At 40.9% G+C, this 25591-nt stretch overlaps 1 protein-coding gene across 12 annotated transcripts in view; it reads right to left on the bottom strand.

Annotated features, from left to right (window-relative positions):
* Nucleotides 1-25591, bottom strand: part of MSI2 (musashi RNA binding protein 2) — a 1965164-nt gene that overhangs the window by 339909 nt on the left and 1599664 nt on the right. For 9 of the 12 annotated variants that reach the window (XR_013608601.1, XM_078679727.1, XM_078679728.1 and 6 more), the window contains exon 11: nucleotides 18016-18081. The exons of the other annotated variants lie outside the window; for them this stretch is intronic. Coding sequence is in view for 8 of the 9 variants with exons in the window: in XM_078679727.1 (XP_078535853.1) it covers nucleotides 18016-18081 (66 nt within the window). In the remaining variant the exon portion in view is untranslated. The remainder of the gene's footprint in view (nucleotides 1-18015; nucleotides 18082-25591) is intronic. 12 annotated transcript variants of the gene reach the window in all.

Genomic DNA, 25591 nt, shown 5'->3' with positions numbered 1-25591 from the left:
GAGGCAGGGTTTTAGGCTTCAGGACAGTGAGAGGTTGGGGTAGTTTTATGGACAGCGTGGGGGTAGGTTTTAGGGCTCAGGGCGGTGGGGCTGGTTAGTTTATGGAAGGGGCAAGGTTTTAAAGCCTCAGGGAAGGGAGTGGGGAAGGTGTACTTTGAAGGGCAGAGCAGGCTTTAGGCCTCAGGGCGGGGAATATAATTATAGGGCTTAGGGCGGGTTTGGGGCGATCTTAAACACGCATTAACCTCTTACCTGTCCTCCCTTTACAACAAAATTGCGTGGTAAAGGCATGCGTTATGACGCTTTCGGGGTTCGGGCTGCGTAGTAGAGGCAAGCGTTGTTTAGCCATGCGTGCCTCTGTCATACAACCTTTTTTTTACAATATTGAAGATAAAAGCATTAGGAAGGATAAAAACCAAGACAGTGCCAAAACATTGGGTCTTTTAGATACAGATACAACTCACCTGACTGCCAAAATCTGGCAGTCTCGTGGTGGTCATTCACAGAAGGGCACCACCCTAACCAAAGTGGTTCTAAAGCATAATTAAGGAAAACATAATTTCTGCACTTGAACAGCAATATCAGAACTAAATTAACCCTAATTTCAACATATACCAAATAGTATGAACAGCCAATGATGTGTTTCCAAGGAATCCCCTTCAACCTCGGGAAACAAAGTTTTATTGTTCCCGTACAAACATAGGTGTGTCTTTACTTCAAAATTCGGTCAATATTTCTGGAAGTTGTAGCTTATAAAGGCTACTCGATCAACAGAGGGATACACATTTACAAACAGACACTTATACATTTATAATTGTTGAAATGTGCACTCTGTCCTATCTCATACTCTATAGAAAAGATACTTTGAGCTTGCAAATAAATATGAAACTGTATCACACAAGTCGATAAAGTGCACGCTTGGCAAGCCAATAAATTTGCAATCAAAGTTAGCTGAATGTTTATTTTTCCTATTTATTCTAGTAGCACTGAATCAGACAACTATCTCTAGTCCACAGTTTCAGAGCAGTCTGACCATTCCAGGGACACATTTACTAAATTATACTTTAAAAAAAAAAGTTTAGCTCAGTTAACCTGTCTTTGTCAGGAACATCTACAAAGACCTAGTCATCAGGACACTCTGTTTTGTAAAGACTCCGAGTTTGACAGACAGGGGTTTAAAGAAAGAGCTACCATAAAGTTTAATATATGAAAATAAAACCTAAATAAAATATTTGAGGGAAGGGGTAACAGTTGCTGCCTTCTCCTATTCGCTTGTTAAAGGTGCTGGGAGATATCATGGCTCGGTCTGCTATGGCCCGTTAACCTCTACTCAAACATGGGGAAAGCAATGTCCTAACTACTCTGAAAATATGCAAATGAAAATTGCAATCCAAATTGACCTAATTGCTAATTAAATATTAATTAGTTATGCTTGCCAATCAAAATCCTGAAAGTAATTTGTACCTTCACTAGGTTTTTAAACACCATTAGCGGCCGGCGCTTCCCTGCCATCAATCACAAGCGACGAGACACTTCTGTATAAACAAGCGCTCACACGGCCGGGCAAGTTCACATTACCTAAGCCCACACAGGCTAGAACCGACAGAATAGAAATGAATCGTCCTTCGGTTACATTCTGACAAAATGATTCAGGGAAAACAAATTAAATTCAGTATTTCAATTACATACTCAGGTCGGCTGCACTGGACTCATTTTTGATAAAAACTAAACAGGCTAAGTACACATTAGCGTACCAATAGGTTAACACTGCTACTAAGTGTGTTTGGTTAAAGAGCAAGACGTGAGCTCCTCTCGCGTGCACCAATGCTTGCATCTCCATGAGTATTACATCCATCAAAAAAGCCTACAATCTCAGAGTAGGATAGCGCTGAAATGGATTCTTCTCAAAATATGCCACCTGTTAAAGGCCTTCATAAACCAAACCATATACTTCTGCCTCTATGCAACATTTTACACTCTAACAAATGATGTGCTTGCCCAAAGGGAAAAATAGATTATACTCATCCAACAGAATAAACGAGGCCCTTTTTCTTTTCAATGACTAACTGGAAACACAATATTTTGTAAATATTTATCCTTTACGTGGTTCTAAACCTATATGTTTCTCTCTAGCGAAACAAATGGCTCAATGAGAATAATGTGCAGAAGAGTATCGGTCAGAACAAGGAACCACTATCAAGCACTGTATATGTTGCACAAAAATAAACTATGATTAGGTTAAAGTGGATAGGACGTAACTTTAAAAAACCTACTTGACCAAACGAGAATGGGTTAGCAAGTGTCATAGAAGGTATAGTGTATTAGGGCTAATACCTTAGTTGACTGAAGTGCTAAATTTGAGTAGGTGTTTGCCTGGGCTCAGAACCAGAACCCAAGAAACCAGGAATTAACTGAGGGGCTTGCAATACTTCGTTCCCACTATGACTGGGGTGGACATACTTTTGAACATTTAGTATGAAAGGACTAAGTTACAACAACAACATTGCAGAGGTGCCACTACCTGGTGGTCTGGCAAAATCATTTTTAGATTTAGAACCTCAGCTAAAACAAAAAAGACCCCTCAGGTTGACAAGTGACAGGAAATTAACATATCCATTTGTGCTTCTTAAATGAATTCTGCTACCTGCAGCTTGCTTTCTATCATACGTGGTGGACTACAAATACCAGAGCCCTAAAGGAAAAAAAGGAGTGGGCAAGCTAATCACACCAGTCGTGACTCAGCATAGGTACATCTCTGCATAAATGTGGAAAACTGCTGAGCAAACTGCAATGTACTACTTAAATTGCTATAGTGCTGCACATCTAACTAGGGCTCAATGGAGTGCCCTAGATAGTAAATGGGATGACATAGAAACTGTGTTGCTGAAAGGTCATAATGACAGGGGCAGCGCTAGAGGTGCACCGGACAACCGCAGCGGCCTATTCATCAAATCTTGGACCCCGACACTAAGCAGCGATTCGTGATTCGTTTTGTAGGTGGATTTCTTGGTCAACCTATGGTTTTTGCAGACTAAGAGGCGTTTTATCGGCTATAAAATTCGAAAATTATGGTTATCAACCCAACAATGCATGTTCTACCACTACATCTACAGCTACTACAGAGCATGCATCTAGTTCAGTCCAACAGATACATACAATCTAAGAACAGACAAGGGGTGTGGAATGCTTATGCAGGACGACAGGTGCTTGTTTGGGTGGTTGTTTCATTTCATTTATGCAAAGGAAAGCTATATGGACACCAACACAAGAGTGTTCACAAAATAAAAATAATAACACATTTGGCAGAGTTAATAAGAGTTGTTTTTTCGGATTTTCATCCGAACAAGCAAAAACATGCAACCAGCTGTTACTAACAGGAAGCTGGACACAGAGGAGGAATTAATAGGTGTGGACAAACCTTCCCGCAGGGTGAGCTCAGAAGAGTGTTTGAGAGGAGGAGGCGTGCAGGCCCGAGTGTAAGAGAGGCTGGAAGCACCTCAGAGACACACTCTCTCACAGCAGCCCCAACCAAACAAGAAAAAGACAACAGAAACATAACTGCTCACACTCACCATGAGGATCAAATCCACAATAATTAATCTACTATAGCTGGCAAGAAACAAGGGCAGCAAGATGTCCTGGCTGGGAACTTATTACACCTAGTGCCATAGTAGGGCACCAAATCCTAACCTAAGCCGGTACAGTACATCTTAATTGAAAAAGCCAATCTAAACACTACTCTGAACATAATGCGGTCAGCTCATTGCTCTTTAAAATATCAGGGTTACTATGAACCTGTCATATCCCTAACACAGTGATGATAATTACCTTGTGTTAAGGAAAGAAGCTGCCTTATGTCACAGATAAGTCCCACTTCATTCGGTAGGGAGAAATACTTTCTAACATTGCTCATCCATTAAAGATTTCTTAAAAGGTTCCACCACGTGTTGCTAAAGATGTTGCATCCAACTTAGGAGGCCAAACATTTGAGAAAGTACTGTCAACATCTGAACCTCTTTTTGCACTCAGTGGAATTCGGAGGCTTAAGTTGTTTTGAACAGTATGCTCAACTTGATTTCTTCCTTATATGTGCATCGTATTAGCGCTTGCCTTAATGTTAGCAATCTGTAACTTTACGTAATAAATAATTCGTTTAATTTGACCAGCCTCTTTCACAATTCTAGGGTCAGTTAGGGTCATCAAGTGTTTGTTCAGCGTAACTTATGCTTTTTCAACTACTGCATGGTTCAAAACCCATTAAAATTCCCTATCCTTTCTATTAAAAAACAAAATGATTTTCTTTCATTATAAAACCAAAAAGGATACAGCTATTCCATTTACTAGATAAGGAGAAAGGAGACTGGAACGGCTGTTGATAATACAGAGTTTGACAGAAGCGGTTGTGTTAGAGAACTTCACTGTTGAAGAGCTAACATATGCCTAAATGTAGAACTGCAAAAGCTAATGTCCCAGATTAGAAGAAGCCCAAATAAGAGCTGCTAAACCACCTCAATTCTAGGCAGGAAATATTACTCCACTACTGCTAGTTTCCTGCACTGACTTCCAATGAGCAGAGAATACAAATTTGAACTATGAGCTTTGTGCACACATTCATTTTTTAGGGTCCTATTAACATACCATGGTATTGTATACTTAAGGATAAACATTCTTGCAATTGATTTTTTTTTTACTTCAACCATCTGCCAGAGAAACATTTCTACAGAAAGCTTCAGCTCACTAAACTGTTTTGCACTGCCTTCTTCAACGTAAATATTACATACGTTTGTTTGGTGTGCCAGTTATAGAGCAGGGCAAAATGTCCTGCAGTTAGAGCTTCAGGACGCAAATGAAAAATAAAAAAAATAATGACACTATATAAATATAACCAAAAGTCTTAACATACACTAAAATCTACAATTTAGTCAAATTTGCCAGATGAAAATCTGCCCAAAGTGCTATAGTCTTTCCTCATACATTTGAAGGAAGAATTTACTGGAACCTAAAGTGAGCAAATCTAGTTGGAAATCAGCTGACTGCTGTACATATTATGCAGATAGGGAACAGTACAACATGTACAAAATGACAGTGAAGAAAGCATAGAGAAAAATGCCTCGCACAATGCAGCCAAGGATTGGGGCAACTCAAGGGGTTTTAGAATGAACCTGTACTGTAGTGTTTACTCTGTGTGATTAGCTGTGACATAAAGGTATTGTATATTTTTTCAACCGGATTTTGTTCAGAGGCAATGTTTGAATATGACATTCATACCCCGTGAAGAGACAAGTATTATATATACATTTTGTCTTCGGTTTCTGTTTTCATTCCTAACCCAAGAGTGGAGCTTTTCCTCCTCTACCAAAGATTCATTAAAAATATCTAAAACCGTTTTTATTCTATTATAGCCTAATCAGCAGGGAGGAAATGTCAGCTGGACTGAACCACCAGTTTATTCTGTTGAGTGTTTGACTTAAGTCTCCTGAAATAATAACTTAGTCTTTTGGAGTATCTACTTTTTTTTAAACTGATGTTGGTACTTGGAAGCGTTATTAAATAACACATTTGTTAAGTTTTAAAGTGAAATGAGATGAAGTCAGTGCTCAAACCTGTGCAGCTAGATGCAAACTGCTAAATCTCCCATGCAAAAAAAAAATCTAGATAAAAGGAGAGAAGTGAGGTGGGAACAACTACTGAAAGCCCACTAAAAGAACAATGGCAATGGTTCAAGTGTCCACTGTAGGACTATATACTTATAAGTGATCAATAACGGTTGAAAAAGTGGTTCAATATAAAACAATGCACTAGATCAAGTCCCATAAAGAGTTTGATCAAATTTGTGTTATTAATGTTGTTCGAATAACAAATATAATTTCTCTAAAAGGTTGTGTAATGCACAAAGGGTGGTGTTCATGTCATTTTCAATCACATAAGCAAGTATGAAGTATTAGCAAAGCCGGTATAGGGATTGATAAAATTATGTGTGGCAGTTTTCAGGTATAACATTACATATGATCAAGACCTAACAAATGCAGTACTTAAAGTACACTTTGTGAGACCTACATCAGCAGGCAAGCATGCATGTAGAATGTGTTGTCATCGACACATTTTAGTCAACTGTATTGTTCTATGGGGCCTTTTTCCGCTCATGATAGGAAGGGGCTTTGGAACCACATATATGAAGAGTTTAAGTTTCAATCATTCATTGCTCTAACAAAATCTATATTTCGTAAGTGTGCTAGAGAATCCCTACGTTTTTGAGAACAAGGTACGCCCAGCGATATTTATGTGATTTTAATTTGTAAAGGCCTGTGGAAAAAAAACTCCTTGGGTGCAGTCTAAGAAAATGCAGGATCAGTTTCACATGGTTGACTATCACCCCACAAGTTAAAATCCCAGACAATATCACACTGTGGAATTGTTTCCTACAATTGTTAGTAAACTGATTCCCCTTCTACTTACAAAAGACTATTTCAACTATACTACTAGAATAAATTCCTCAATCCTTCAAAATAGTGGTTAAACTGTTTAACCTACTTTGATTAAGTCCTGGTAGAACATTAACTGTGGGCAAAAATGCTATCACACATGGAGGTCTGGGTTTTGTCAAACTATTTACCAAATTCTATGCAAAGTGGGACTTAAAAATATGCTGACTGAAAAACAGATCAATGTCATTCATATGTCACTTATGCATTGGAAAGACACAACCTATCAACCTTTGTGCAATAAATAACCTATTGAAAGAATCACGCTTAGATTACACTAGTAGGTGAATTACATAATATGAGTTATGTAAAACACTTTAAACATTTTTCTAGCTATTATATCACTTACTGCTCCTCGAGAACACAGACAAAGAATTGTGTTTGAGTCGCAATCTTCTTAATAAAGGGTAACAGCTGTTTAGGACATTCCTTTAAAGTCAGAGATGGGCCTGGATCTCCAAGAAGAATCCATGAAAGAAACTATTTCATCCATACAAATATCCTCAAAGCTAAAGATCATGGCACATCTGTTAGATGTAAGTGAATGCATCATATTGTCTGCTTAATTAACAATTTAGCTCTCCTGGGCTGCTTCAAAGCCTAAAAAAGTGTCTTAGTAAAGTTGGAAGATCCCTTCCTTTGTTCACCATTGTATACTTTTGCAGACAATTACGCCTTATAAGCCTTCTTAGCATTTTTCAAGGTCCAACTTATGAGCATTACTAGAGTTCTTCAGCTACATTCACTCCAATTTCCTCACTTTGCTTTGCAATAATTTAAACATAACCCATAGACCAGGTCAGGTCTGCAATTTATTAGATCAATATTACTTGGAGGATTTCACTGGGGCAATTTCATCAACAAAAGGTTTGATGGATGTATGCAGGTGTGCTCTACATCTATCCTAGCACAACAATTAACCGCAATGAACAGACCTGCAAGAATGTTTGTCAGAACAGTTTAGGATGTTTGGAGTGCTCTGTATTCCTACCTCTCTCACTTTTATGGTGACATCAGTTTTCGAAACAAAATATACTGTTTTCTGGTGTGGGAGTAATATCCATGTATTGTCGAATTTAACAAAACATATGAAAACATTTGTTTTTAAAACAGCGATGCCTTAGCACTTGTAGATATGTGATTTGATTGCCTATATGCCTCATCACCTAATGATTACAATTGCGTAGCAACATAGGCCGAGATCAGCCTTCCATTTCCTCCCTGAGATTTTTGCTTGGAAATCTGCTGTTTTGCATACAATGGTTATTGGAGAAGTGAGAACGCCTTGCTGCTCTTTAAACTTGCTGGAAAGGGCAGTGTTAATCAAAGGTTAGAATTTGTTTTTGTATTGCAAACGAAAGAATCATACATTATAAAATAAAATTATAGTTTCAATAAAGTAAAGAAAATAAAAACATCAAGGAATGAAAAAATTATTTCAGGCACAGTCTTGATTGATGCACGAGTTATAATGGCATAAGAAAGTACAAAGCAAACCCAGAACAATCACAAGAGGAGCTGAGTTTATCACTCCATACCCTCTCATATGCTAACGGGTGCCACTCACCGGCCCTTGTAGTACCGACCCCTTTTGAAAAGAAAGGATATGCTTGAGGGAGAGGCAGTAATAAGGGTTGCTAATTATCCTTTATATACACATCAAGTTGTTCCATAGATAAAGAAAACATCATAGATGTTAACAAATTCTTAAGGGGTAATTGTGACGTGGCAGGAAATAAACAAGGTGTGGTATTAAGTCCTTTGTAGCCCTAAAAAAGTGCCAGTTTGCATGGAACGTCGTCATCTTACCTTTGGTGCACACAAGATTTTCTTTCACAAAATGCACGATTCTGTCTTTTCTCAATCTCATGAATAACTCAGTTCTACAACCTAAACTGTAATCCACCCCTGGTTGTCAAATTATCATTCAATGGTAGGAATCATTATTATGTATCACACCAAAAATTGTCAACAGGCTCTGAGTATCAGCAATGGAGTACAATCTTAAACTTGCAGCTGAGTGATTCTAGAGATATGTTTTTTCATTATCAGATTCCACAAAACCATTTCTAAATATCGTTTTTAATAGAAAAGATTCTTTGTTCTCATGAGTGAGCCGTTAATTGTTCTCACAAACGTGGTGAAATGAAGGCTTGTTCACTGGATTAACAGAGCATTGAGCAATAACAGAGCATCAAGTTAAAATACAAAGGATGTCCATTTATTTCCATCTGGACTTAACCTAAACAACGTTTAATGGTGGTACGGCACTGAATGATGAACCTCAGATACTTGGACTGCAGTTTACCATGCACAGTGGCTCTAAGACAAAAGGCTGATTCCTTTCAATCTTTATCTAATGGCAATAACCAAAGACTTTGCTGGAACCAAGTGTAATGATTGCAGAAGGACGTTTACTTGGCTATGGTAGTTTGGATAACTGAATACTAAATGAATGGCTTCTGCTGGAGTGATTGATTAGGCAATGAGACCATGAGATGATGCAGTAGTTAAGCGAACACACAGACCAATGAACGCAAAGTCTTTGTGAAGAGTTCTGGTTTCAGATTTTTTTCATCCTGGTGAAGGTCATCAGTATCATGGGAAATTATAAATATTTGTGTAAACGCTTACACAACAGTACCCCGTAAAATAATAAATCTCCACCATGACATTTTAGGCAGTCCATGACGCAATTACATGTTGTGTAAGAGTATGCCCATTGGTGGTTTATTCCCATAAATGTTCAATGAACTAAGCTTTCATTTGTCATCATGAATGTTAACAGTAATGTGTAAAACTTTTTCACAACCCACTCATGATTTTGAGGAATATTTTGCTTGCTATATTTTGTTGCACCAAGAGAAGTATTACAGCCAAGTGCTTCATCTATGACCACTGTACGTAATAAACACATATATAAAGTTAACTTGAATACTACCAGCCAAACAGCTAAACATTTCTCATGAAAATTTACAGGTTTACAAAGGAGTGTAAAATGAGCTTAATACAGACCAATTCACAGAACTGAAAAATGTGCTTTTACACTACACGAATCATGGTATGCATTTATAAGCTTTAAAGGCAATGTATTTCTACACTTTTTAATTAGAGGGAGAAAGCATAAACCATCAGGAACGGTATGGGCAAACTTAGGTTCAGTGTGAGATCACATCGTGTACAATAATTTTCTGGTAGAGACTAACTGCAGATTCCTCACCTTAGAATATTTGACAGGCATCACAGTGGATTTGGAAAATCCTGAGCAGTAACTGTGAGCACCAGTAGGTTCCGCCCATATAGGCACCACCGCAGCGGCCTGATATCAGTTTATTTAGTGACTATTTCTGTGCCAAAAATGTAGAGCTGCATAAACAATGTTTCTGTTTTGACCAGTGTCACCAGAGACCCCGACACCGCCAGAACCTGCCTACACGAACGTGTTGAAAGACGTCGCCGAGTGGATGAAGGACAGCCGCCTGAAACTGAACTCGGACAAGACGGAAGTTCTCATCCTGGGATCTTCGCCCTCCGCCTGGGACGACTCCTGGTGGCCCCCAGCCCTGGGCACCGCACCCAAGCCAACCGACCACGCACACAACCTGGGCTTCATCCTGGACCCCTCCCTCTCGATGACCAGACAAGTCAACGCCGTCTCCTCATCGTGCTTCAACACCCTGCGTGTGCTTCAACACCCTGCGTATGCTTTGCAAGATCTTCCGCTGGATCCCGACCGAAACCAGGAAGACTGTCACCCAGGCACTCGTCACCAGCCGACTGGACTACGGAAACGCCCTCTACGCCGGAACCACAGCCAAGCTACAGAAAAGACTCCAGCGCATCCAGAACGCCTCCGCCCGACTCATCCTGGATGTCCCCCGACGCAGCCACATCTCCAGCCACCTGAGGAACCTGCACTGGCTCCCCGTCGACAAGAGGATCACGTTCCGGCTCCTCACCCACGCACACAAGTCTCTCCACGACTTGGGCCCCAAGTACCTCAACGACCGCCTGACCTTCTACACACCCACCCGCCAGCTACGGTCCACCAGCCTCGCCCTCGCAGCCGTACCACGCATCCGAAGAACCACCGCCGGAAGATCCTTCTCTTACCTGGCTGCAAAGACTTGGAACTCCCTCCCCATCCACCTTCGGCTGACCCAGGACCATCTCGCCTTCAGGAAACAACTCAAGACCTGGCTGTTCGAGCAGTAGCATACCCCTCCCCACAAGCACCTTGAGACCCTCCCGGGTGAGTAGTGCGCTATACAAATGGCATGATTGATTGATTGTGCAGAGTCGAACTGGATCTTTTGGCTGAAGAGGCCAGTTCGCAGAGCAGTGAGGATGGGAGTGTCGGTGAGGAATCTGCAGTTACATAGAGTCTCTAACAGAAAAAGAGCTACCAAAGGTAAGAAACCTGTTCTTATGATAGAGACTTCTAACTGCATAATTATTCACCTTAGATTAGAGCAATACCTGGAAGTGAGTCTGCAAACTGGCTTTGATCAAAAAGTCCTCGAGGAACGAACAGGCGAAATACCCACCAAGACAGACTTGATTTTTCAAGCAGTAGTGCTTCCTGAACGTGGGGAGGGATGTCCATGTAACAGCCTGGCAGTTGTCCAGGACAGGTACCCTGCACACTAACACAGTAGTAGTGTACTTGGTCTTGGTGGAGGGAGCCTGCAAACTCTCGGGGGTTGCTTTTTCGCCAAAGCAAAGCTGATTTTTATGCAGAGTACTATCCATAGGGAGGTGGGTCCTGCACAGCCTTTTCCTTCTTCCTTTCAGCAAACCCAATGAAGAGTTATTCATCCACTGGATGGTCTGGGGTGCAATTAACATTGGAGGAGAGCGCTCTCTTAGGATCAATACAATTGATCTCTCCTCCTTGGAAGGAAGAGGCAGAGCGTAGAAAGCATGCCCATTGATGCTCTGGCCAATTTGAAAGGGGGTGACAACCTTCAGGAGGAAAGAAGTACTCATCCGAAGTACGAGCTTGACCAGGAAGAAGTTTGAGTATGGAGGGTGAACCGACAGAGCCTGATACTCACTGACTCTCCTGGCTGATGTAATGGCCACAAGGAAAACCATTTTAATGGCCAAGAGCTGCAAATAGCAGCTATGCAGAGGCTCAAAGGGAGAACACAAACAGTAGGTAAGAACCAAATTAAAATCCCATTGTGCCTTCACAAAGGGTGTATTTAGGAACAATAGTGCAAATCTTTAAAAAAACAAATACGAGTCCTCTGCTGCCCTGCACATGACAGTGACAAAAGATGCTTGTGATCCTCCGAAGCCTTGCTGGGAGGGGAAACTATGCCCAGAGTCTGGGGTGGTATCCAAGCCACTGGCTACACCCAGATCCGCATACCAGTTTGACTTTTAAAAGTCCTCCTCTGGGGGCCATACACCTCCTCCACGTTCCCCCTTCAGAGAGGTAGTGCTTGCCAATGAGTGGAAAGTCCAGGGGATGATAGGGCCTGGACAGCGCCGGCATTGGCACCAGGCGGGATGGAGCTGGGCTGGATGAAGGCACCCTTTGTGTCATCAGTCTGAATCTTGGAGCAGATCCCGAGGGCCTAGCTGACGTAGAGGGTACACCTTCCAATGGTTACCAAACACCAGAAGAGCCAGTGGCCTAAAAATGGCATGCATGGTGTCATAGAAATCCTTAAGTTGGGAGTGCATCGCGCCTGTACTGGGAACCTCTGGTTAGACACCAGGTTTGCAGGTGGAATGGGCCTAGAAGTACAAAGTCTAGAGGGTGAAGCCAAAGAACACCAACTTCTTTTCCTTGTGCTTCTTCGTCTTACCAGACTTTGATGAGGTGGTATTGGGGTGAGAAGACAATCATCTATCCAGAAAACACAAGTTATATGCTCAGCAGGATTATGTACCAATGATAGTAGAGTTACTCTAGAGGCTAAATATTTAGGCATTAAAATTAGACTGCTACCTCAACAGCTAGTTATGGTAAATTGGTCAGACATAATAACATCAGTTAAAAGTCAATTAGAGAAAATTGAATGTTTACATTTATCATTGGTTGGGAGACGTAATGTCTTAAAAATGACTATTTTACCGAAAGTTTTATATTATTTTCGAGCAATACCATTGGAGATATCCAAATTACAATTGAGCAAATTGCAGTCTATAACTGATCGTTTTCTATGGGGCTGGAAGTCCTCGCGGAGAGCAACCAAATATATGACATTACCAATCTTAAGGGGGGGTTGGGGAGTTCCGAATTTTGCTTTATATTATTTGGCATGTTTAATGCAAAATATTAAATATTTTTCAATAGGTGGAACCCACCTACATTTGAAAGCCCAGATATTTTTTCTCTTTTACTTGGACCACAATCTCAACAAATGTTGCTTCGGTTTTTAGAACCAAGCTACTATAAAAGAACCAGATTTAAACTTATTATGTCCGCATTTAAAGGATGGCGATCTATACGGAAGCTTATTTCATTAAAACGCATCAATTTTTATACTCCATGTAATTCTATAGAATTGCTTCCACCGATATTTAGGGATCGTATTATGGGCATATGGCGGGAAAAAGGTATAACAACCATTGGTGATATGGTTAAAAATGGCACATTTGCTTTATTTCAAGAGTTAAAAGATGAATATAGTCTTTTTCAACATGATTTTTTTAAGTATCTGCAAATACGGAATTTTATTTTTACACATCCAAATATTGTACCACTTTGCCATAATGAATTTATGGAAATACTTAAAAAACCAACACGCATAGGGATTATATATAATTATCTGCTAAATATACAGCAGGGCGATCTGGAACAGCAGGAATTAAAATGGTGTACTAGACTAGGTACATCTGAAGTACCCTTTCATGAATCAATATGCATGGCTGATAAAATTATTTTATCTGCCAATCTATATTCACAACATTATAAAACTTTATTTAATCTTTATCATACACCACTTAAAATGTCAAAATGGAGTAGTCATAATAATGGGAAATGCTATAGATGTCAATGTGATCTAGCAGATATTGTGCATATTTTCTCAAACTGCCCTATATTAAAACCATTTTTTGTATCCATAGAAATTTTACTGGCACATATTACAAAATGCGATGTAAAAATATCGAGAGATGATTATTTTTGGGATATTATATAATCTCTTGGTATGTTTATTTTCTGGTATAAATGGCTTTGAACTGAATCAATAAAAAAAAAAAAATGTCTACCACAAAAAAACAAGCAAATTTGGTAAAAAATTACCAAAGTAGCTGCTCTCTGGATTGGAAAGAAAGAAACTGATATCAGAGCACCAGGGTGGAACCTATATGGGCACCGCAGCGTCACTGCCGATGTGGCGCCACATACTGGTGCATAGAGGTACTGCTCAAAATTTTCTGGATAGAGTCTGATGCCGTGGGAATATTTAAAGGTGAGGAATCTGCAGATAGAAGACTATTAAACTGTAGCCTTCTGTATGTACTCTTTAAATGTATTTACCATCAAAGGTATGACCAAGAGCTGTTAAAAAATGTCTAGAAGTGGTATCGGACATCCCTATATTGGCACATCACAAGAGTAACATCAAGCAACAAATTAATACAATTTCTTGGATGCAAGGCTTTTCAGCCTGATAAACGAATTTCAAATCAAACAGTTCAGAGATAAAGTGTGTTGTTGTATATCAGGTGGATCTATGGGAGGTTTACTTCTCGGTTGAACTGTTTTCACTGGAATATCAGTAAGTCTCTACTGTAGGACTATCTTAATGACTATCCTGCTTAGAATAGTAAGTAGTAGCCAACTGAAAAGCAAAGGTCTAAGCAAAACTACTTATTTGACTTCTCTTTCCAGCCAAAAGGTGCTTTAATCTCACAAATAATACTAAGATCATGGTCAAAAAGCGTGAAAATATGCAGCCACAGCATGATAGATACAAATGACATTTCCTTGATTCAACAAAAAAGATTGGATCGGACTTCACGAAGTAAGTGGGTACTTCTCTCTCCTTTTGCCCTTTCCCCTTTAAAGGTGATTTCTTGCTATAAAAATAATTATTAATCAATTAGAAAAGGTGGTTTGGTCAAAATTATGACACAAGTAGAAAGATCTTAAAGCATGGGCCTTAGTACTTGCAGGTATCCTCTAGTAAATACTGATAAAGTGAAAAGGCTGTTAATTATTATTTTATTATTATTATTAAATGACATTTATAGAGTTAATCCTATACTATTAAACTTTTTCTTTCTTCCAGTGCCATTTCAAAAACCAAAGTTCTAATTGGAGACAACCACACATGATCAAGAGCTCCACAGGTATTACTAAACCAGTAAGGAGTCTTTCTCACTCTTACAGCAGCGGCCTATCATTCAATTAATAAGTAATTTATAGAGCACGGCAAATCACCGTGAGGGTCTTGATGTGCTTGAGATTCTGACTGCTGCATGGAGGTTGTTTATTCAAATAACCAGGTCTTTAGATCTCTTTTGAATTGTTGGAATGGTGGTGCAGTCTTGAGGTGCAGGGGAAGGTTGTTCCATGCCTTCGCTGCAAGGTGCGAGAAGCGTCCTCCGCAGTTGGCTCAATGGATCGCAGGTGTCTGAAATGGAGAGGGAGGTAGATCGGAGGTGCCTGGACAGTTGGTACAAGGTTAGGCGTTTGTATGCTGGTCCTTCGCTGTGCAGGGCCTTGTAGGCGTACCCGAAAATATAATTATATGTGCAACTGGAGCTTGAACTCATACAATTTATTTGCCATCACAGAAAGACAAGCACTTAGAATTTCATATTTGAGGACAGGTTGATGCCTCCATAAGTGGCATTTTATTTTTGCAGAAAACAGTTTCCACCTTAAACCGCATACCGAACACTGCACTTAAGAACATATGTGGCAAACCAACGTCAATGCTCAATCCAGTAGACCGTTTATTTACTTGTTTTAAAGAGGCATGTGGGAAGATGAAGGGACAATATTATTACTCATGTACAGAAGAGCCATTTTTGGTAGATTTAGGGGTTAAGCAAATTGTGGCAAACAAGTGGAAGATAAATGAGATCTAAAAAGTGAATAAGGACTTTTCATGAAGCTAGAGGACTTATTACGGGAATTTTGTACATCGCTTAAATGCAAGCTTGTTTCCACTCCAGAGCATTAGGTCAGTAGTCAGAGGATGAATTGTAGCCTTCCGGTCGAGTGGCACATTGTTCTCCAACTGGTGAGGCCCAATCCGTGAAAAAAGGGAGGGATATGGCCTGGGAGGGCTGACCACGAACCAGTTACAGAGAGCTTAGTATAGCTCAAACACTTGTAGCATCAAATAAAAGTACTTACAACAAAATGAACGTCTCTTATGAATCAGCATATACAAACTAGGAATTTTTATACTTTCGAGAGGTAGAAAGATCAACTTTGTCCCCATTCAAATCCTGGAAATGCTCTGGACAGGTTTACAGTCGAAGCAGCCTAATCTTTTCTAGCCAAGCTTCTCATGATCCCTTTATCTCTTCCAATAGGAGTGATAGGGTGCCGACTAAGCCCTTAAGTGGAAAAATCCCACTAAATATGTATAAAGCACACAAAACATGAATTGTGTTCAAATATTGACTGATGGACATAGGACACCTGGCAGAGGAGAGGGCACACACAATATGATGCCTGTAGGAACATAAAGACAGTCAACTTGGTTCCCCCGACTCCATAAAAATCATATTTGATGGCTAAAGCACATTGGGAGACACACAACTCTTAGGTCGAATCTTGAGCTTTTATGTGGATTAGTACCGATCATCCCAATAGGCTGTAGTAGCTGTTTTCAGCTAAAAAAAGGCACAACGCTAAATCACAGTGTACACAATGGCCTTGAAATAGAGTTAAATTAGGATGTCTGTTATTGAGAGTTAAAACTGACGTGCTCTGTCTTGAGGGACATACAACTACTGTAGGTAGGTGCATGACAAATACGTGTAGAAGAAAAATGAAAGCGAAACAGGAGCGCTTGCTGTCAGAGGGACCAGGGAGCTTTTCAGAAGTCATCTACCATCTATGATCCCCACCGAAAACCTCAAATATGACATTTCTCATAGCCTGAATATCGGAGTTGACTGGATAGCTGAGAATAGTGTGACCTGCACAGTCCTTTAAAAAAATGCATCTAAAAATATATAAACGTCACATATATTATCTTCATTTCATCGCGTTTTGAGCAAAGAAGTATGGTTATGCTGTTTATAAACAGTTTTGGGCAGTAGAAGTTGGACACTTGGGAATATGCTTGAAAACCTCACTCTTAAACTTTATTGTCCATCATCATGCTTCCTTGTACTTGCATGCCCTTTTCTGTACTAAGCAGGCAGACATCTACATCACCTGTAACTGTAAACAACGTAACTTAAATTGACAGCAAAAAGGAGAGTTGCTATTTATTTGTTCACTCGACATGTTACAAAACTCACGTTTCTGAAAATGGTGGATCCAAAATGACAATCCTGGTTCATATTGTCGCCACATGTATCTTACGTAGGGGAGGGAGAGAAGCAAATAACTGCAGATGTCAAGTTTTTAAAAAGAGTTCTTAACAAAAGTTGTCTTTTGGGCACTCCTGATTGCAGCAGATAAAACAGTTGGACAGAGATAATGTGAATGACAAAGTCAGTTTTATCTCTTAATTTGGTCACGTATCTCTTACTAATTCACCATTAAAAGTTATTCCTCAAGTCTATCTGACACCATTTCTTTTATATCAGTCGAAGCTATAAAATGCTACAAGCATAATCAATATGCTTGGCCTTTCCACTGACACACAATTCATTTTCCAGGTCAGCAGGGGGTGAGGGGGAAGATAAGTCACCTATCAACAGATTCAGGTAATTGAAATCAATCCCTAACAACAGTTTTCCCTTCTGTGTTGATTACCTACCCAATAATGTTGGATACTGCTCTGAATATCAATTCGTAGAGTTCCTGCAGCTCGAGACATAGCCATATGCTATTTAACTGGGGAAGCAATGATTGACATGGAGGAGTTTAGGATTTATAGATGAGAAATCAACCAGTAAACCACATCTCCTCCAAAACCAAGCACTGCTGTGTGCAGAGTGGCAATGCAGCCTAAATAACAAGTGGAGAAATGGGATGGATTTTAATGAATACTTAGAAAAACATTAGCGGTGCTATGCTGTGGTTCGAGTTTGGCTGCACATAAAAGTAGGTCAGAACCGTGGTTTGTCAATACTCGGTCAATTGGTCATAACTGAAGATTGCAATACAGGCGAAGCTGGATTGTTCATGAAATGTAGCATTGTTACCTCCATGTAAAATTTCATGAGAAATCAAAACTCTATATTCTACTTTAACACTGTATTTGACAGCTTCTACATATTTACTGTAAAACTATATTTTTCTCTGGCTCTGCGTGGGGAAAAAACATGAAAAAAGACAGAAATCGCAAAGTGGTTTTGACAAAGAATGTCAAGAGTACCAGTTTGCCGGTGCATTCTGAGTGTACACTATGCAGTCACCACTTTGGAGAACCCTTACCTGATCCTCTTGCGGCTGCCACAGCTGCTGCTGCTACTGGTCCATATGCTGCAGCTGCTGGAAAACCTAACCATGAAGAAAACATAAAAAAAGGTAAAAGAAAATTGCAGAAACATTAGCAATATCAAAAGAATAAAACACCGATGCCTGGCTTCAATGATAGGAGGTTCATTCAATCAGAATTGGTATAGCACTGCTAATCACCAGTGTGGGTATCCAGGTGCTAGGTAGCAGGGCTCGGACTAGTGTAGTTAGGAAGCTGTTTTGAGTTAAACCTCCCTAAAACGTTGACAGTCATGTTATCTGCACGATAACCGTAAACGTGACCAATTGAATAAGCAAGTAATCCAATAATGTTATGTATGATATATGCCTTAAACCACCGTTCACTATTTGTCCATTTGGGACATTTAATGCCAGGGTTTTAAAACTTACAATTACGTCTTTAAAGAAAAGTAAATCTAGAATACTAGTAAGAGGATGCTGAATTAAAATCATTTTAATTTAGGAAGCTAAACTGAAGCGTTCTTGAATTAGTCAAAGTCAAAGTAACCTCTTACTCCCTACGAATGCAAATTATTTAATGGACAACTAATGGACAACTAATAAATCATTTTATACCAGGAATACATATAAACCTCGCTAGAAAATCTTGTGTCTTTTTTAAGATCCCAAATGTACAAAATAAACATGCCTCAACATCGCCAGCAGATATGCAACAGTTATGTTTTGATGGTCAACTTAATGAAGTTTCTAGACTATATATTAGTGTTATCAGTCCAGTGATTAAGTAACAATTCTTAAAGGAAACAGCAACATGATAAATCTGTGGATCACCATTACTAACTATACTAACTATATATTTATTCACATGCGCACCAAAAGACTTCATAAGAAAAATTAACACATTAGGCCGCAAATAGCCATATCTTTGAGCATTTTTCAGAATGTTGCACAGCAGCACTTCCTACATCATGGAAAGTGGACAAGAATGAATGAGGTGATTGAAGGTTCCAAATTGGGGCATATGGGTGAGGCTTGGTCATCAAGTACTCAGGGACCATCCTATAATGTGCTTTGTACAATATACTGTGCCCTCTTAACCTAATCCCTGATGCACTAGTAGCCAGTGGAGCTAGGCAAAAACGGGACCAGAGAAGTGTTCCTGGAGACCAGTACTGGTTGAGGATTTTGAAGATGCACTCTGTAATCACTGGAGGAGACTGCAAACCACCTTGGAAGTCCCCTTTTTGACACTATTGCAACCGTTCGTTCTAATCAAGCTATGTCTACATAATGAGATGCCAGTTGCACAGTAATACTCAGAATTTAGGCAGCTTCAAACATTGCCATGAACTAAAGCAAAAGTTTATTTTATTATATTTAATTTCCTCAGTTACAGTAAGCCGTCTAATATGCCAGTGTCTGTGATTGCTACAACTATGAGAACATATGAGCACTGGTCCAATATTTCAAGATGTACATTGGTTTTACACTCTGGGTTGATTATGAAGTTCTGGAAGTGCCGATAATATCAAATGTACAAAACTGAAAACTTTGTAGAGCAGTTGCCAAATTTTAGCAAAAAAGACATCTGCTACGAAGTTATGCTGTTTAGCTTTATCCGTAGATGCAAAACTTCCAACGAAGAAAGTGTCCCAGTTTGCTGGTCAAAAGCCTATTTGTTATCAAGCAGATGCCCAAGTTCTTAGGTCTTGCCTGGCGAATGCAGCGCATGCGCTGCTCTCGCCATGCGAGTGCCTTTAGCAATCAATTCTCCTGAGGCCTTACATGTACGCGTCTGCATAAACAAAGATGGCTGCTCTTGCCATTTGACCAAAACAAACAGCATGCGCGTGTCCGTACAGACTGTGGACAGTCCAACGCCATCTTGCGAAGCTTTCGTTGTCATAGCAACGAAAATGCCGCTACGCGTATGCAGCTTGCCGCGTATGGGTGTACAAAATGTGCACGCGCACGGCGGTGTGCTTTCGATTTCCCTCCCTCCCCCTCTTCTTCCATTGTGTGCGTGCTTTCGCTTGGCGGCTTGCAGCGTATGTGAGGACAAAATGTGCACATGCACGAGCATGTTAGCATGAACTGTCTCAGTTTGCCTGTCTATCTTTGTTTAGCAAGCGTTAGCTTGCATGTTGACATAAGATCTACGCTCAGCTCTTTCTGGTTTCCAGAGCATTGCTAGAGCTTATCTGTCTGGCTCTACGCAGGCTCCTCCGTGCCCTCGGGTGTTCAGCACAAATCCTCTTCAAAAACGCTTAATCTTGCCGCTTGTTATTTCGTGGTATGCAGAAAATAATTCCACGGACATTCGCTTCTATCTACCACGGATGAGAAAGGGGATCCGAACACAGCCACAACGAGGTCCAGCAAGAACCACAAGTTGGCAGGGGAAACCTCACAAAGTGAAAAGATGAATAACCAGCTAGTTTCTATGTTTCGCTTGTGGAAATAATGATGGTGTTTTTGTACATCATTTTCTCTGCTCTGTTGTTTTTTTTACAGTTATATGTTGCTTATTTTGCATTTTGTGTAGTGGTACCACCCAGCATACTCATAAGCGCTACAGTACTGGACAAACTATCCCAGCCAGGGCTTGCCCGTCGCTCCATGGATTCCCGCAGGGCGACTTAAATCAGTGCATACCAATGACAGCCCTGTAAGGCGCACTTGGACTTTTTTGCCTCCCTGTTCTTTCATGAACCCCTGTTATATCCCTTCTTCTAAAGTGCTCTGAGGAGGCAACAACGGTGGAATTAATCGCTTTACAAACATCCAAATTAAAAATGAGCAAAATTAGTGCATTTTCCGTGTTTGAATTTGAGACCTATATGTTACACACAGATCCCTGTAGCATGCACCGTACACACTGAGCTATCTGCCGTTTCCACTGCTTTCAACCAACGGGACCTCGTGGGCTCCTTACAAGCGCCTATGGTGGAAATATTTCTGGTCAGATTTTTGCAGCATATTCCTGTCCCCGCCATGGTGCGAAGAAAGGTCCAGAAGTCGGCAAAGAATGCTGCCTCGGGCTGGAATACTATGACAGATAATGAGATCGATTCCGGGCCTCATGGCGCACAAGAGTGGCCTACTCGGGAGGCAGGCGAAGGGGGCATCAGGGCCCCTTTGTCCCTTGTTTTCGACCCTGATGCCATTGGGCCTTGCGATGACCGCCCCGTCCCCCGGTGCAAGGTCACACCAGCTGTGGGTGGCACACAATGGTAACATTTGTCGGCATGTGCAGTGAGTGCTGGGATTCTTGACACTGAGGGTGGAGTAATAGAGACGAAGAGTGGGGGCCTTCAGAGAGACAGGGCATTTTGGGATGGGGAGGGGCAGTAAGCGAGCAGAGAGAAGAACCGTGAACAGGGACACTGGCTGCCGTGCCGGTCTCTGCGTTTTTTCCCCCATTTTGGGGTTTTGTGTTGAGCAGCGGTTTACTTTTTGCAGGGCGCGAGGTTGATCGCTTTTTGGCTCGCATTTTTACCTCATGTTTTTACCTCACATTTTTGCTCCGCAGGCCGTTTTTGGTGCCGCTCCAGGATAGATTAGGACAAAATTTTAAATACCAACCACACACTTTTTTTCAGTCCTTGTGCTTAAGGAAGAAAACAAACCAGTATTACTCCTGGGTTTGTTGGGTATATCTTGTTCGTACCCTTTTAATTTCTGTTTTTCATTTTTCAAAAAGATTTTTATGTATGAAAAGGAACACAACACATTTTTACCATTTACGCATTGGCACGGTAGTGACAAATAGTGACAAATTTATTTTCACTTTGGGCGCAGGATCAAAACAACAAGGATTGGGTGGATTGAAGTTAAACCTGTAGACCAGCGGCTGCTGGACAAACAGGTACAAATAGCGACAGTTAGAACAGATAGAGAATACAAGCGTTTAAAAACAGAGAATTAAAATGAACTTTTTGCTTTGTACACATTTTTTAGATAATTACCAAAGACAGAGCCTGAAGAGAACCTATGAACTGATGTCAGCTGGTTCGAAACGCGTCTGGATATAAAATAGACATCAAATGATTTATAGACCAATGAATTTATGTGTGGTTTATTTTCAAAAATAATTTTTGATTGTCTACATTTATATGTGGTTTATTGAACTCGACATTGAGCATTACTTTGTCAAGTATAGATAAGGATCTGTGTTTACGAAGTGAAAACTGTTTATTGTGTATATATATGTGAATAATGTTTTGTATATATGTGTAAATGGTATCTTCTAAGATCTGGGGGGACCCTGGGCAAGAACAAAAGCGACATTTAAGAGAGAAATTGTAGCATTTCCCGCTCTACTTTTGGAGGTATTAAAATAATTAGCTTTTATGATTGGAGTACACTTAATGTGGGTAAATGAGTCAATTGATGCGTTTAATTTTAAACCGTGTGCATATATTAATGTAAATGCACGCGTATGGACAAGAGATGTGCACGTGTACGGGTCTTCGCGGCATTTCAGCACAACGCGCGCATGGCACGCTTTCACTTTCCCTCCCCCCGTCAGCTGTATCTAGTATTTTGGGGCGCGCATAGCAAAGCGACATGGACAGCACTCTCTGTTAGTGTCTCCCTCTCTGCAACCGCACTTTCTGTTAGTATATTCCTCTCCAGGACAGCACCCTCTGTTAGTGTATCCCTCTCCAGGACAGCACTCTTAGCGTCTCCTTCTCTGGGACAGCACTCTGTTAGCGTCTCCCTCTCTGTGACAACACTCTGTTTGTGCCTCCCTGTCTGCGTCAGTGCTACTGTTTGGGTTCATCATCATTTGATAGTGTTAGCGTTCCTCTTCCTAAGACAGCACTCTGAGTCAGTGTTCCTGTCGCCGGACAGCACCCTCAGTCAGGCCCCCTCTCTTTGGGAAGGGCCCTGCTGTTAGTACGTTCCAGTCTAATTTGAATTTGAATTTTAAAATATTTATATAGCGCACGTTTACCTAGCGGTTTCATGGCGCTGCGGAGACGATACAACTTTAACAGGGAGGACCAATTTAGTTAGAGTGAGAAGGCCTGTGAGAACAGAAGAGTTTTCAGTCTCCTACGGAACTCCATGTAAGATGCAGAAGTTCGAATAGGGAGGGGCAAAGAGTTCCAAAAGGACGGGGCAAGGACAGAGAGGGTGCGCTCCCTACTGTGAGCGAGCTCCTCGCCGACGGAGCACCCACTGCCATTCATACACAGACAGGTCTCGTCGCAGTGCGCTAGCCCGGGGCTGGGCCGGATGCACAGTACTCAGAGCACACAGGGTGCACTGGGCGAACACGGGCCCAGCAGACAGCTATGAGCTCCAGCTGCGCTTCCTGGTAGCAGCCGAGCCAGAGGCCCAGACAGCAGCTGTTCTCACTCACATTCACTGTCCCCGCGAAGGTCTGCTGCCCACTGGACCTGCCTCTGACAAACGACAGGACAAGATTAATGACAAGAAAAGACAGAAGACGGTAACCTAAAGAGAGATGACTGGGGGGACACCGCACCGGAAGTGAGCTTCGGCTACCAGTGAGGGGAGGAAGACAGGCAGGGTCAGCCACCACTGAGGGGGCACCGGTCGGGCTACCCTTTGGGCAAACTGTCAGTTGCAAAGGGGCTGGCTTTACAGGATATTGTGTGTTGTTGTGGGACTATTTTCTGGTCTGGTGGGCTGTTATTTATTTATTTTTTAATATCCCTGCCATAATACTGAGAGGAAACACAGGACAGAGACAGGTACCACTGAGAAACAAGCATTAAAAATGCAATAGGTCTCGCCTTTCATTAAGTTAAAGCCATTTGCTTTGCTGTACGATACCATTTGCAAAGCAAATGGCTTTAACTTAATCAAAGGCGAGACCTATTGCATTTTCAATGCTTGTTTTTTTGCCACTGGGTAGGGATAGCGCATATTCCCAGTATTTTCAACAAGCTGTCCCGTATTCAAGAGGCTTCATACAGCAAACAGACATCTGCCTGTTGTCATGTACTTTTAGACGCTTGTGGCATATCCGGTTTCCTTCAATAAGACATGAGTTAGTGGCATCTTCAGTGTTGGGGATCATTCTGCAATCCTAGCAATTGAGCTTCTAAATACAACAAAGGTTGTCTCATTCCTGTCTAGGACAAGCCACAGTGATGCTAACTGAGCTAAAGCATTTAGGGCTCGCTATATTTACTTTCAAGAACGTGATTTTTTGGCTCAATGGATTGGTACTCCTATACAAAACAGGTGGTGTCAAACAAATCTCATGCATGAGCCTAATTGACAAGCCAAGTGTACACCATCATACACACTATGACTAATTGGTTGACATTCAAAGCGGTGTGCATAATCAGCATGCAGGTATTCTCACCTACCTATCCAACATAATGCATACAACATAACCTCCAGTCAATATCGCTTTTTCCACCGTGCCTACCACACTAAAGACCAAAACACTGGTACTATATCACTTTCAACACAACAGCCCACCTTGATATCAACCACATCTTTAAATCTCAAACAGTTCAACCAGACTTGCACTCTCTGAATTCTATTCTGCGTGAACCATAACCACCAGAGTGCCCGAGGCCTATCCACTGGCAATATGTGACACACATTGCTGGTTGCTGCAGGAATTTATACTACCTACAGCTTTACCTGCCCTATATGTCCCTGACCCCCATCGCAATCCTTTAACAGGATTATTATTGGTGTAGCATCACCTCACCAAACCTTCACAACATTCAATCCAAGACAAAAAAAGCACACACCACAAACGAATGTGTTATCACCACAAAAGCTTAAACAAACACACAAGCACATGATACGCGTGTTAAAACCTAAACAAAGACATACACAAATCACAGGTGCAACCCTTTTAAAACCAGCAGAACATACAGGGAAACAACAACCTCCACCTCAGGCACCATTCTGTAATTCCCAAAGTCCAGAAACAACACACAGCTGAGGCGAGCGATGACTCTTATTGCAATTCATAACTTGGACAGCCACTGGATCAAATGCCCATAGAACTTGAAGACATGCACTGAACCCGTACTAATAACATAACACATTATACACAATGTAAAAACGATTAAACTAATTAGTGAAATAGTGCCCACTTTCCTGCTCATTAACAGACATCCAAAAGTCAGTTTAACTCCTCCTATGCATGCCACCACTCTGATCCAAGAATAACTCATTCAAATTAATGCATGACAGACTGTTCCTACTGCAGCGCTATTGCCACAGACTTCGTAAAGAAACCATACACTCACAAAATAAAAATTACCTTTATGGCTGAAACATTAATATACATTGCTAATTTGAAAATGCCATGATTCTCCAAAACCACGTCACCTTTAACTAACAGCAGCCCAAATTCAAGCCTTGAAGAGCAATACAAGACCCATCTTGTATGTATAAATATGCGATAATACTGTATATATGACGAATAAACAGGAAATATAGGCTAGGTGTAAATACACGGGTATATCTATGATCTTCTGTGATAACCCATTAGCCCAAAGGTGAAAGTCTCATGGAATTTTCTTCAAAGGGTCGCTCTTCAAAGTCTGCAGAAATTCAACAGTAT

This window comes from Lissotriton helveticus, chromosome 3_1 (assembly GCF_964261635.1).
Source record: "Lissotriton helveticus chromosome 3_1, aLisHel1.1, whole genome shotgun sequence".
In the NCBI taxonomy this organism is placed as follows: domain Eukaryota; kingdom Metazoa; phylum Chordata; class Amphibia; order Caudata; family Salamandridae; genus Lissotriton; species Lissotriton helveticus.
Note: the sequence above shows the minus strand (reverse complement) of the source record. Positions and strands in the feature narration are given on the sequence as shown.